Source organism: Saccopteryx leptura, chromosome 2, assembly GCF_036850995.1.
Source record: "Saccopteryx leptura isolate mSacLep1 chromosome 2, mSacLep1_pri_phased_curated, whole genome shotgun sequence".
NCBI classification, from domain to species: Eukaryota; Metazoa; Chordata; class Mammalia; order Chiroptera; family Emballonuridae; genus Saccopteryx; species Saccopteryx leptura.
In genome coordinates, this window is record NC_089504.1 from 338,196,539 (window position 1) to 338,210,339 (window position 13,801).

General features: G+C 45.7%; 1 protein-coding gene across 1 annotated transcript in view; it reads left to right on the forward strand.

Annotated features, from left to right (window-relative positions):
- The window catches only part of RNF135 (ring finger protein 135), a 28,002-nt gene extending 22,166 nt beyond the window's left edge, over positions 1-5,836 (forward strand). Inside the window, exons 4-5 of the mRNA XM_066363787.1 lie at positions 29-106; positions 1,066-5,836. Coding sequence (XP_066219884.1) covers positions 29-106; positions 1,066-1,595 — 608 coding nt within the window. The 3' untranslated portion in view covers positions 1,596-5,836. The remainder of the gene's footprint in view (positions 1-28; positions 107-1,065) is intronic.
- The last annotated feature ends 7,965 nt before the right edge of the window (positions 5,837-13,801 follow it).

Consider the following 13,801-nt stretch of genomic DNA (forward strand, 5'->3'; position numbering starts at 1 on the left):
CCTCCTCCCAATTTTTTTGATTCATTAGTTAAACTCTCGGAAGGTCTGTCTTCCTCCTCATGCCCACTGACTGACCAGAGCCACCTTGCATCCTGCTTTGTTCAACGTAAGTATGTGGTCTGCTTAAAAGTTGGGTTTGGCCTGCTGCAAGGAGGAGCTGCAAGATTATGCTGTGTCCATCTCCCTGCTGCTGCGCCTACCCACCTTCCACTAGGTCCCTCCACATGGGGAGCTGATTACAAAGAAAAAGGGGATTAAAGACTTCCTAATTCCAGGCTAAGCCAGAGCCATGAGCACTGGGAGCCCAAGCAACCTGTGGGTATCCATCCTTGCTGCGGCCACCATATACAGCCAACTGCCCATTCTCCAACATGATTAGTTACTGTCGCTGTCACAGTAGTCATTGAGGGCACGGATCCTGGAGCCAGGCTGCTTAGGTTTGACTCCCAGCTCCTGTGCTCACTAGCTGTGTGATCTTGGACAAGATACCTAACCTCCCAGAGCCTCAGTTCCCTCATCTGTAAGATGGCGATAATAATAATACTTTTTGCCCTTGTGGGACTATCATGAGAGTTAAATGAGTGAATGTGTTTAAGTGTGTGCCTAGAGTAGTAATACTGTGTAACTGTTAGCATTTATTTACTCAATCGGAAACAGTATAAAATATACAAAATGAATAATACGCGATCCTTAATCAGGAAGCCTATGTGTAAGTGGAGGGGTATAAGCAGCCGTGGTCATAAGTCACCGTACTACAGGTAGAAGTCAGTATGTTAGAGAACAGTTAAAACAGAAAAGATAGAGGTGACTTTTGCTGGGTGGGATTCGGAGAGGGCTTCCTGAAGAAAGGTTAATGGTAAGAAGAGGTTAAGGCAGGGAAGTGGTATTGTTAGCAGACAACATCAGTGGTGGGTATAGAGAACAGCAAGGTGATGTACCAATGTGAATGCCAGTATGAAGGAAACTTTATCACACCCGAAGATTCAAAGCTGCTCGTTGCTATTTGAGGACCTCTTAGCATGCACAGTCAGGGCTGGCTGGTATGTTCTTGTTTTTTTTCTTCAGGGGCCATCAGTCCAACCTTTGACCTGAGTAGCCTTTCCTGTAGCCTGGAGGTGTCCGCGGATCACCGGACGGTGACTGTATCTCACATCCCACAGCTTTATCCCTGGAGTTCTGACAGGTTTACCACCTGCCAGGTCTTATGTTCCCAAGCCTTCTCTTCTGGGCAGCAGTACTGGGAAGTGGACACACAGCACTGCAGCCACTGGGCAATTGGCGTGGCTCCCTGGGGCATGAGGCGTGACCAGATCCTGGGAAGAGCCAAGGACTCCTGGTGTGTAGAGTGGAAGGGATCCAGCCAACTCGCTGTGTGGCACATGGTCAAGGAAACTGTCCTTGGCACAGAAAAACCTGTCGTGGTGGGCATCTGGCTGGACCTTGAGCAGGGAAAGCTTGCCTTCTATTCAGTGGCTAATCAGGAGAAGCTTCTGTATGAGTGCCCAGTCTCTGCCTCCTCTCCCCTGCACCCTGCCTTCTGGCTATATGGTTTACATCCTGGAAACTCTCTGACTATACGGCCAGTAAAGGTATAAAGATTAAAACATGGAGGTTTCCTGTCCTCACTCTGCCTTCAAGTAGGGTAGCAACTTGATAAAAACCCCACTCCTGGAGTTAAGGGGTGTGCAATAAATGGTTAACTCTGCAGACTTGGACATTCCAAATAAAGGAAGGGCCCTTGATTGGCTCCTGAGAGATCATCTCTAATCCCTTGGAATATTTTGCCTGATAAGAGTGTCTTTGTTTAACCTGGGGCCTTGGGCCAGGAGGTATCATCAACTTGACCTCTGGAAAGACTAAGATCAGCTACCTGGTTGGTGAGGCCTGTCTACTTGACTGACCTCCCCTACTAAAAGTCCTGGATACCAAGACTTGGGTAAGTTTCCCTGGTTGACAATACTCCCTGCACACTGTCCCTCATTGATGCTGGGAGAATTAAGCATTGTCCCTATGAGTCCACTGAGAGGATAATTGGTGTCCCCTGGCTCCTGCCCCTATGTGCCTTTTTTTCACTGCTGATTTTAATATGTATCTTTCCACTGTAACAACCTGTAATCAAGAATATAACAGCTTTGCTGAGTTCTGTGAGTTCTAGTGGTTTTAGAGACCCCCAAACACAAGAGGCATATTATGAATCTCTGTATAATAATATCACCACAAATGTAGTAGTTTCTTTTTAAAATTTCTCTTTTTTTCCAAGTGAGAGGAAGGGAGATAGACAGACTCCCGCATCTGTCCCAACCATGATCACCCAACAACCCCGTCTGGAGCAGATGCTCTGCCCATCGGGGGCCATGTTTGCAACCGAGCTATTTTTTTTTTAGCACCTAAGGAGGAGGCGCCATGGAGCAACCTCCATGCCCAGGGCTGATGCGCTCGAACCAATCAAGCCATGGCTGTGGGAGGGGAAGAGAGAAAGAGAGAGAGAGAGAGAGAGAGAGAGAGAGAGAGAGAGAGAGGTGGAGAGAGAGAAAGGGAGGTGGAGAAGCAGATGGTTGCTTCTCCTATGTGCCCTGACTGGAAATCAAACCTGGGACATACACATGCTGGGCTGATGCTCTATTACTGAGCCAACTAGCCAGGACCAAACATAGTAGTTTCTATTTTTTTTTTAATTAAGTGAGAGATGGAGGGGCAGAGACAGACTCCTGCATGCACCCCTACGGGGATCCACCCGGCAAGCCCCCTACCAGGCGATGCTCTGCCTGTCTGGGCCACTGCTCTGTTCCTGGGCAACCAAGCTCTTTTAGCACCTGACGTGAGGCCATAGAGCCTTCCTTAGCACTCGGAGCCAACTTTGCTCAAACCATTCGGGCCATGACTGTGGGAGAGAGAGAGAGAGAGAGAGAGAGATGGAGGGGAGGGGTGGAGAAAGAGATGGTCGCTTCTCCTGTGTGCCCTGACCAGGAATTGAACCTGGGACTTTCACATGCCAGGCCATCACTCTACCACTGAGCCAACTGGCCAGGGCCAAACATAGTCGTTTCAAACAACACACATTTATTGTCTCAGTTTCCGTGAGTCAGGAGTCAGGGCACAAATTAGCTGAGGCCTCTGTTTCAGAGTTCCACCAGCTGCAATCAGGTTGTGGGCTGGGGCCACGGTGTCATCTGAGGGTTGACTGGGGAAGAATCTGCTTCCAAACTCACATGGTTGTTGGCATCAGTTTCTCATGGGGCGTCAGACTAAGGGCTTCAGTTTCTGTGGAGTGTTAGTTTGATATGATTTTAAATCCATTTGTTTATGACTTAAGTAAAGTTATTTTAGTCCTGTGGATGGCAAAGATAAAAAATGTTTTTTAGAAGAAAAGTTGTTTCTATATGTAAGAATGAAGTTAGTTGTGTCAGGATGTGGTTATCTCATCTGTTGTTGTTAAGCACTCAGTAGCTAAGCTGCTAAGGGGCCAGCTGGAGGCTTCTTGATAAGAACAAGTGGCGAAGTAACTATGGCAAGAAGACACTTCGACTATAAATACTGGTACTACTCAGTGCTGTCATGGAAGGCTCGCTGAAGAAAACTGCTGGCCTCGTGGGATTGGCTGTACGTGAGAGTCTGCACAAGAGGCTGAGCACATTATACACAAAGATTCTTGATGTTCTTGAGGAAATCCCTAAAAATGCAGCATATAGGAAGTATACAGAACAGATTTCAGTTGAGAAAATTGGATATGGTTGAAGTGGAACCAGATGTTAAAAAAAATTAGCCCTGGCCGGTTGGCTCAGTGGTAGAGCGTTGCCTGGTATGCAGGAGTCTCGGGTTCGATTCCCGGCCAGGGCACACAGGAGAAGTGCCCATCTGCTTCTCCACCCCTCCCCCTCTCCTTCCTCTCTGTCTCTCTCTTCCCCTCCTGCAGCCCAGCCGAGGCTCCATTGGAGCAAAGTTGGCCTGGGCGCTCAGGATGGCTCTGTGGCCTCTGCCTCAGGTGCTAGAATGGCTCTGGTTGCAGCGGAGCAACGCCCCAGATGGGCAGAGCATCGCCCCCTGGTGGGCATGCCAGGTGGATCCCGGTCAGACGCATGTGGGAGTCTGTCTGACTGCCTCCCCATTTCCAACTTCAGAAAAATACAATAAATAAATAAATAAATAAATAAATAAAATAAAAATGTTAAAAAAAATAAATTAAAAAAATTTAAAGACCAACTTCAGTGTGGCCAAATAAAAGAGGTGATTCTTCAGGCTGGAAATGAACTATGTCTGGTGAGAAAAATGGTACAATGGAAACCATGGGAGCCTTTAGTGGAAGAGCCTTCCGCCAACGAATGGAAGTGGTCAGTGTAATCATCCTCAAATGACTTGTGTGGGAAACTGATGTGATTAAATGTTGTTATATCAGAAATGTTTCCGTATTATTGACATCTTATAATCAAGAAAACTGATGCAGAACATATTTATTTAGGAGACTTGTTTAAACCGATGATTGTGGTAATAGGTAATTAGTTTATTTAAAGCATTCATTCAAATTATTCCAAGATGATATATTTTTTTAAATAGAGGCTCTAGCAAGATTTGAAAGTTAATTAGAAAAATTCTCATATATTTCAATACAGAGGTCATATTCAAACAGTGCAATGGTTTTCGTAATATCTTCAACACATTAACTGTTTTTTATTCTGAAGTAGTCAGAAGAGGAACTTAATTACTATTGCTTAACCAGACGTATAGGTCACTGTTTGAAGTGAAGTAGTAAGAGTAAAAAACCTTCAAATTAGAATTTACTGTACAGTTGAGAAAATTGATTTTGTATTTGAAAGAAAGATCTCAAATTTACAGTTGTAGCTGGGAAAACTTTTTTTTGGTCTTATTTTAGGAAGTTAGCTTTCTGGCCCTTAATCAGACTACATCAGGTTAGAAAATTTCTATAAAAGAAGAGCTTTTAAAAGTTCCTAAATATGAGCCAGGCCATCTGGCATATGGCTAGGCTCATATTCCAAACATCTTACTTGTATGGTTATCATTAATTCCAATATGAGTGTAGTTGCGTATCAAACAGAAAATGAAGCTATTCAAAGAAAGAAGCGATTGACAAGTTAAGGTTAACCAAAAATAAAATTACTTTTCAGGTGTCCTCACCTTCTCCTCCTTGCCCCCTATCACTTCTTAATATTTAGTATTTCTTACCTTTAAAGACAGAACTTTGGGGTTTTTTGTATGTACGTGCATGTGCATGTGTGTTTTGCTACCTCTGTGGCAAAGTAGAATCTTTTAAGCATTTTCAGAATGAAGAAAAAAATTGCATTTCCCCCCCAATATATTTCTCCCCTTATAAAGCTGTAAACCGAATGCTAAGTAAATATTAAATGGAAAAAAAAAGACTATAAATACTGAGAGTTTGTGAGGAATATCTGAGAGTTTTGATCTGGGCACAGCAACACCTGACTGAGGTAAATTAACTTTGGGATATTAACTCCTACTGTGGTAAAGGTGACTCTTCCCAGCAGTGACAAAGGCTTCCAGCAGCCTCTTGAAGGAGATCATCTTACCGTACGCTGGTGCCATCGCGCCCTGGCAAAGTGCTCCAGAGACAAGAGACTGCTCACTTTTGTGCTGGCAGCTCTTGGTTGGCTAAGCCTTCTCTCCCAAGTACCAACTCTTATAAGGGATACATCTCAACTAAATTCGGACTTTATTCCTTTCATCTCTGCTTTCCTGGAATAATAGTGTAATTAATATCATTGGTTCAAGTGTGTTATGTCTTTATTGGCTTATTAAGAGACATGTTATTGGCTTGTGAAATTATTATAAATCCCACAATGAAGTTGTGTTAAATAAACTACTTTCAAAGACAACTCAGTCTCTAAACATAATTTGTCCCCAAAACAAAACAGGTTGGAGGGGTTCATGAGGGCCATTTTATAGTCTGGCCGGGTCAGGTTATCATACTTGATTTCTCCCCCCCCCCTTTTTTTTTTGAAAGAGAGAGAGGAAGGGGGAGAGAGAAAGATGAGGAAAGGAAGTGGAGGGGTGGAGGGGAAGAGGGGGGGAGAGAGACACGCATCAACTTGTTGTTTCACTTAGTTGTGCCACCTAGTTGTGCACTCATTGGTTGCTTTTTGTATGTGCCCTGACTGGGGATCAAACCTGTGATGGAGGACACTCTAGCTTTTGAGCCATCTGGTTACCCTATTTTAAAAAATCATATTATCATATATAACAGAACAGATACATAAAACTACAAAAAACATGTGCGGAGCAGAATGAGTTATTATAGGGTAAATACCCTTGTTACCTACCCTTCATGTCAAGAAAGAAAACCTTGCTGTCCACCCCAGGAGCTCCCTCATGTACCCAATCCCAATCACAAAACCTTCCCTCCGCCTGAAAGGAATCCTGACTTTTATAGTGATCACTTCCTTGCATTTCTGTACAGTTACGCATTCCTAGTGACAAGAGTTTAGTCTTGCCGACCCTGGTGAGTGGCTTAGTTGGTTAGAGCATCATCCGATACACCAAGGTTGTGTTTTTTATCCCTAGTCAGGGCACATAAAAGAATCAACTAATGAATGCATAAATAAGTGGAACAATAAATCAATGTTTCTCTCCCAAATTAAAAAATTTTAATTTATTAAAAAATTTTATTTATTTATTTTTGTGTGTGACAGAGACAGAGAGAGGGACAGATACAGACAGACAGGAAGGGAGAGAGATGAGAAATATCAAGTCTTCATTGCGGCACCTCAATTGTTCATTGATTGCTTTCTCATATGTGCCTTGACCGGGGTGGGTGGCGGGCTACAGCAGACTGAGTGACTTCATGCTCAAGCCAGCGACCTTGTGCTCAAGCTGGTGAGCCTTGCTCAAACCAAATGAACCCACACTCAAGCTGGTGACCTTGGGGTTTTGAACCTGGGTCCTCCGTGTCCCAGTCCAACACTCTATCCACTGCGCCACCGCCTGGTCAGGCAAAATATTTTAAAACCACAAAAACACTGATGTCTTTTTTTTTAACAGCTTTGTTGAGATGTAAAATTTCACACTATAAAATTCACCTATTTAAAGTGAAAAATCAATGTTATTTAGCATATTTACAGAATTGTGAAACCATCACCATACTTTAATTTCAGAACATTTTCATCATCCCCCAGAAAAAACCCTCATACCCATTAGCAATTTATATGTCTTTTAAGTCTCCTAATCTACATGCCTCCCCTCTCTTTCTTTTCCTTATAGCTCATCTATAGGACGCCAGGCTGCATTAGCACCTATTGTGAAGATGTGGACATTCAGTTCTTTTAGATGGGGTTGAGCCTTACCTTCCTCAAAGCGTTACTGAAAGAAATAAATAAGAGTTGCTGAGCAAACTGGAAAAATGTGAGGATGATTATAGTCACAGCAACAATGACGGAACTATATTGTAACATCATGTATTGATATTTTGGCCTCTAACATCTTGAGATTGACACCTGATTCTGATACGCATCCTCAAAAACAGGGACAAGCAGGCCCTGGCCGGTTGGCTCAGCGGTAGAGCGTCGGCCTGGGTGCGGGGGACCCGGGTTCGATTCCCGGCCAGGGCACATAGGAGAAGCACTCATTTGCTTCTCCACACCCCCCCTTCCTCTCTATCTCTTTCTTCCCCTCCCGCAGCCAAGGCTCCATTGGAGCAAAGATGGCCTGGGCACTGGGGATGGCTCCTTGGCCTCTGCCCCAGGCGCTAGAGTGGCTCTGCTCTCGGCAGAGCATCGCCCCCTGGTGGGCGTGCCGCGTGGATCCCGGTCGGGCGCATGCGGGAGTCTGTCTGACTGTCTCTCCCTGTTTCCAGCTTCAGAAAAATACCAAAACAAAACAAAAAAACAGGGACAAGCAGAGCTCCTCTGCACAATTTTCTGCATAACTTGCCCTCTCAGCCTCACGGCCACCTTGTGTGATGGGTTTTACTAGCATTTTGTTAACACACAAGGAAGTGGAGTCCAGGACAGCTGGGAGCAGACTCAGCCCCCCCAGTCCCCCCCCCCTCAAGTCTCTAACCTTAGTACCCTCACATAGGGTCCCATGCTGACACCAGGACCTGGCCTTCCACTCTGATAGGACAGAGCTGCCCTAAAGTCACTAGGTGCTCTGGTTTTTTGTTTTTTCTTGGTTGTTGTTTGTGGTGATCCTCTATTAGCAGAGTGGCTTAGGGATGTCTGAACAAAGACAGGGCTTCTCTTTTTGTGCCAGGTGGCCATTGAAAGGCTCTGTGTTCTCACTTTGTGCATTATGGAGTCTATCTCCTCACCTAGAGTCACCGTGATGTTTGCCTTGTAAAGGTTCTGAGAATTTAGAGGCCAGGGTTTTAGCCTCCTGAGGCCCTTTGGTTAAATACCATCCTCTCAGGCGGCTGGATAATGGGGCCTCTGTGAGCAGGGGCTTTATCAGCTGGTCACATGACTTCCCCAAACTGGAGCCAAAGCATCATGGAGGTAGAGAATGAAGGTTATCACTTTTGGTTTCCTTCCTTTTGCCTGGAGTTTTCTGTCAGTATAATGTGGAAAATGGCACCCTCCCCTGGAACAAAATATAAAGTTCTCCAGAGGAGAACTGAAGCCAAAATGCCTCTGTTCGGATGAAGATGGAGGAGCTCTCACTTGGGTCTGCGCGGTGTGAGGGAGAAAGGACTTCCCCGGGGAGCAAAAGGCTCTTCCCAAAGAGCGTCAGGCACTCCGCTGGCAGCTTCTCACCCTGCCCAGAGACGTTTCTCTCAAAAACTGTTTTCCTTCGGGACTTGTCTCTGTTAAGTACTTATTTTCTGAGGGGGGGCAGGAAGAAGGGAGTAGTGTTCTCAGTGATGAGGGCTACCTCTGTCTCCCTTTCTCTTCCCCTCTGCCTCACACTCACCCTCACCCTCACCCCTACCCCCACCCTCACCCCCACCCTCACCCCCACCCCCACCCTCACCAGCTGCAGGGCAGTTCCTGGAAGGTACTACTGTGCCCATTATTGGGTCCAGGGCTTTGAGTTCCTGGAAGAACCACCCGCTTAGCAGGAAGTCACGGCCTTCTTAAGCTCACAGCAAACTTTAATACTGTTATAGCTATCTGTCCCTTGCTTCTCCTCAAATACATTTTATTTTCTGGAAAAGTTTAATTTGAAGACTTTATCTCCTAGCCGATTACAGAAACAAACCATAAAATGAAACAACACTGCTCTCTGGGAGACTTCCTGGGCTCTCTTGCTCCAATGGATGGAGAAGTCCCTTCTCCAGGGGGCACCTGGGACTCTTGCCAGGAAAAGGACACTTCCTTGGTCTGTGCTCAGCTCTGTTCTCCACACTTCTGCTGGTCCCTCAGCCCCAACCCCCAAATTCGTCCACATTCATAGTTGCTCAAAACTCTCATCACTGCATGGTTTTTCCTCCTTCCAGAGGATTGCAGACTTCTTTAGTTATACTTAGATTGTGCTGAAGGTTTGTTTTTAATCTGGGATTTACCTTTCTGACCAGCCGAAGGATTTTTTAGGACAGGATGTCCCAAGCTTCAGCCTTTTGTGCTGTGCAATTCTTGTTATATCTGCATATCTCTGTACCAGGTTGGGTTTTTTTGATTGTTTGTTTGTTTTACAGAGACAGAGAGAGGGATAGATAGGGACAGACAGACAGAAACGGAGAGAGATGAGAAGCATCAATCATCAGTTTTTCATTGTGGCACTTTAGTTGTTCATTGATTGCTTTCTCATATGTGCCTTGACCGTGGGGCTACAGCAGACTGAGTAACCCCTTGCTCAAGCCAGCAACCTTGGGTCCAAGCTGGTGAGTTTTGCTCAAACCAGATGAGCCTGCGCTCAAGCTGGCAACCTCGGGGTCTCGAACCTGGGTCCTCCGCATCCCAGTCCGATGCTCTATACACTGCACCACTGCCTGGTCAGGCTCTGCTGTACTAGTTTTATTCCTTAATATATATGTATTTTTGTGTGTGACAGAGACAGAGAGAGAAACAGATAGGGACAGACAGATAGGAAGGGAGATGAGAAGCATCAATTCTTGCCTGACCAGGCAGTGGGGCAGTGGATAGAGCGTCGGGCTAGGACCCCGGAGAACCCAGGTTTGAAATCCCGAGGTGAGGTTGCAGGGCTCATCTAGTCTGAGCACAGCTCACAAGCTTGAGCCCAAGTTTGCTGGCTTGAGCAAGGGGTGTCTCAGTCTGCTGTAGCCTCCTGGTCAAGGCACATATGAGAAAGCATTAGATGAACAACTAAGGTTCTGCAAAAAAGAATTGATGCTACTCATCTCTCTCCTTCCTGTCTGTCTGTCCCTATCTGTCCCTCTCTCTGTTTCTCTGTTGCTCTGTCTCTGTCACAAAAAAAAAGAGAGAATGTTGATAACTTTCTTATATATGCCTTGACCCAGGGGGCTACAACCAAGCCAGTGACCCCTTGCTCAAGCCAGTGACCTTACACTCAAACCAGTGACCTTGGGCCTCAAGCCAGTGACCTTTGGGCTCAAGCCAGGGACCATAGGGTCATGTTTATGATCCCATGCTCAAGCCAATGACCCTACACTCAAGCGGGTGAGCCCACGCTCAAGCAGGCAACCTCAGACCTCAGAGTCTTGAACCTGGGTCCTCTGTGTCCCAGTCCAATGCTCTATCCACTACGCCACTGCCTGGTCAGACCTTAATAGTTTTTTTTTAAACCAACTCAATCCCACCCACTTTGGTACACTTATTTCAAAAGAATATTTTTAAAATTTATGTAAATAGCCCTGTCTGGATAGCTCAGTTGGTTAGTGTGTCATCCCAATATGCCAACGTTGCTGGTTTAATTCTTGGTCAGAGCACGTACAAGAATCAACCAGTGAGTGCATAAGTAAAGTGGAACAATAAATTGATGTTTTTCTCTCTCTCTCTCTCACCATCTCCCCCTTCCTTTTTCTCTAGAATCAATCAATAAATTATTTATTTATTTATTTTTGTATTTTTCTGAAGTGAGAAGCAGGGAGGCAGGAGGCAGAGAGACGGACTCCCACATGCGCTTGACCGAGATCCACCTGGCATGACCACCAGGGGTGATATTCTGCCCATCTGGGCCACTGCTCTGTTGCAACTGGAGTATTCTAGCACCTGAGGCAGAGGCCATGGAGCCATCCTCAGCCCGGGGCCAACTTTGCTCCATTGGAGCCTTGGCTGCGGGAGGGGAAGAGAGAGACAGAGAGAAAGGAGAAGGGGAGGAGTGGAGAAGCAGATGGGCCCTTCTCCTGTGTGCCCTGGTCAGAAATTGAACCTGGGACTTCCACACGCCAGGCTGATGCTCTACAACTGAGCCAACTAGCCAGGACCTAATTAATTTTTTAAAATTTACATAAGTGAAAACCAGAATTGTGTATGTGTCTTAAATAGTGAGGTAACCCTAGATATGTGTTCCAGGGAAAACAAAACTGACTAGCTTGGCACTGTCATCTGTCGAAGGCTCTAAGCCTGAGGCCTACTTAGACTATCTCTCTCAACAAGAGATTATCAAGTGTTACAGATTTACTGAAGCTTTCATCTAGATTGAATCAGGATGGAAACATAGTAAAAAAAGGAAAAACTTTCTGGCCATGAGTCACTGTTCCAGATGTCCCCACACCATTTATACTTATCTCTTATTCTACCACTTTAGAAAACCGGATTCTAAGAGATGGTCTGGGCCTGACCTGTGGTGGCGCAGTGGATAAAGTGTCGACCTGGAAATGCTGAGGTCACCGGTTCGAAACCCTGGGCTTGCCTGGTCAAGGCACATATGGGAGTTGATGCTTCCAGCTCCTCCCCCACTTCTCTCTCTCTGTCTCTCCCTCTCCTCTCTAAAATGAATAAAAAAAAAACAACAAAAAAACCCCTAAGAGATTGGTCTGGTGAAATATGGAAGACTATGTGTCTTCCTTCCCTGCACAGTGAAATGGTTTCACCTTTGTTTTTCACTGTAAATACTCCCTAGGTGAGGAAACCTAATGGCTTTGATTAGTGACAGTCTCCAGGACACAGTGTCTGGGAGTTACAGTTCCATGGGGTCTTTCTCTTCGCTTCTGTGCAGTTTAGTCACCAGGTTCTGACTGGATTCTGCTGTCTCAAATCATCTCAACTCCAGCCTCTCCTCTTCCCTCTGCATCTACATGGTTCAGAGTTGCATCACATCTCTCCTGGTTGTCCCTGTAGAGCCCAAGCTCTACATTGATTAGGCATCCCTGATTCGACTTCCGTGTGCAGTGGGACACTCCTGCTTATCAGCAGGGCTGGCAGCCTCTTCGAGACTACTCTTGAGGCGGTTATGAGGATGCTAATGTTAAGTGCCACCAGAGGAAAAACATGACCGACACACAAATTAGTTGCAGTAATCACGCAGGCAATTTATTACTCACAAATCCTTTTGGCATGCCTGTGTACAGTTTAAGGGGGCCCATCGGCGTACTCCTCTTGGCTGGCTTTGGTCAGAACTCAGAGCGGCGTGGAGACAGTCCACATCAACGTTGGAGTCTGGGCGACTACTGCAGCAGGGGGCCCCTCAGCTTTAGTACCCTTTCTGGCCAACGCCTTCTAACAGGTGTCAATCTACAGGATTATCACTTCAAACCACCTTTTTTGAGAGTTCCTCATAGGGAATCCCCTCTACATCAATCTACTGAAATGTTTACATCAAACCACTTTTTAAGATGTTTCTATATACGTCAGTTTATAAAGTTAATGTAAATAACACCAAGCTACTTCTTATGTAGGTATTACTTCAGACACATACTAACTGGGCTCTGTTTGAAAGTCAGAGTCTGTTTATCACATTACAGAGTTATGGCACTAAACCACTATATTAATTCTTATCCAGGCCCTGGCCGGTTGGCTCAGTGGTAGAGTGTCGGCCTGGTGTGCAGGAGTCCTGGGTTCGATTCCCAGCCAGGGCACACAGGAGAAGCGCCCATCTGCTTCTCCACCTCTCCCCCTCTCCTTCCTCTCTGTCTCTCTCTTCCCCTCCCACAGCCAAGGCTCCATTGGAGCAAAGTTGGCCCAGGCGCTGAGGATGGCTCCGTGGCCTCTGCCTCAGGCGCTAGAATGGCTCTGGTGGCAACAGAGCAACGCCCCAGATGGGCAGAGCATTGCCCCCTGGTGGGCATGCTGGGTGGATCCCGGTCAGGCGCATGCAGGAGTCTGTCTGACTGCTTCCCCGTTTCCAACTTCAGAATTAAAAAAAAGGAAAAAAATATAATTCTTATCCAAATGATATAACTATTTAATTTTAATAATTATTTTTAATATCATTTTAATTACTTTTATATATTTTCTATATTTTATATTTTTATATATTTAATTACTATAACTTTATATTACTACAACATTGATTATTTTAATTCAAGCCTCTCTTACTCTAGTCAGAACCCTCTTCCCATCTAATCTCATTCTACTGTACTAGTGTGAGCTTTTCAAAACAAATTTGATCTTGTTGCTCCTCTGCTTAAAACTCCCCAGTTCTCCCCAGTGCCTACAGCAGAAAGTTCTACTTCCTCCCTCTACTTTTGCCTATGTGGGGAAAATGGCTGTGTTAGACTTGCTCACAGGTTTACAGGCAGCAGGCTCTTTGCGCAAATAGTGCAGGAGCACTTGACAGCACTATTGTAAGGATGTAAATGCTTCCTCTTAGGTGGGCAAAAAAGGAGATGCCCCCCCCCCCCCCCCCCCCCCCCCCCCCCCCCCGCCACTGAGAGTTGCAGTTGGTTCTTCCCGATCCCTTGCACTCTCCACTGCGAAAAGCAGGGTTTTCCCTTTCCCTTTGTATTCCCCCGCCCCCAACTTTTTCTCTCTTCTTT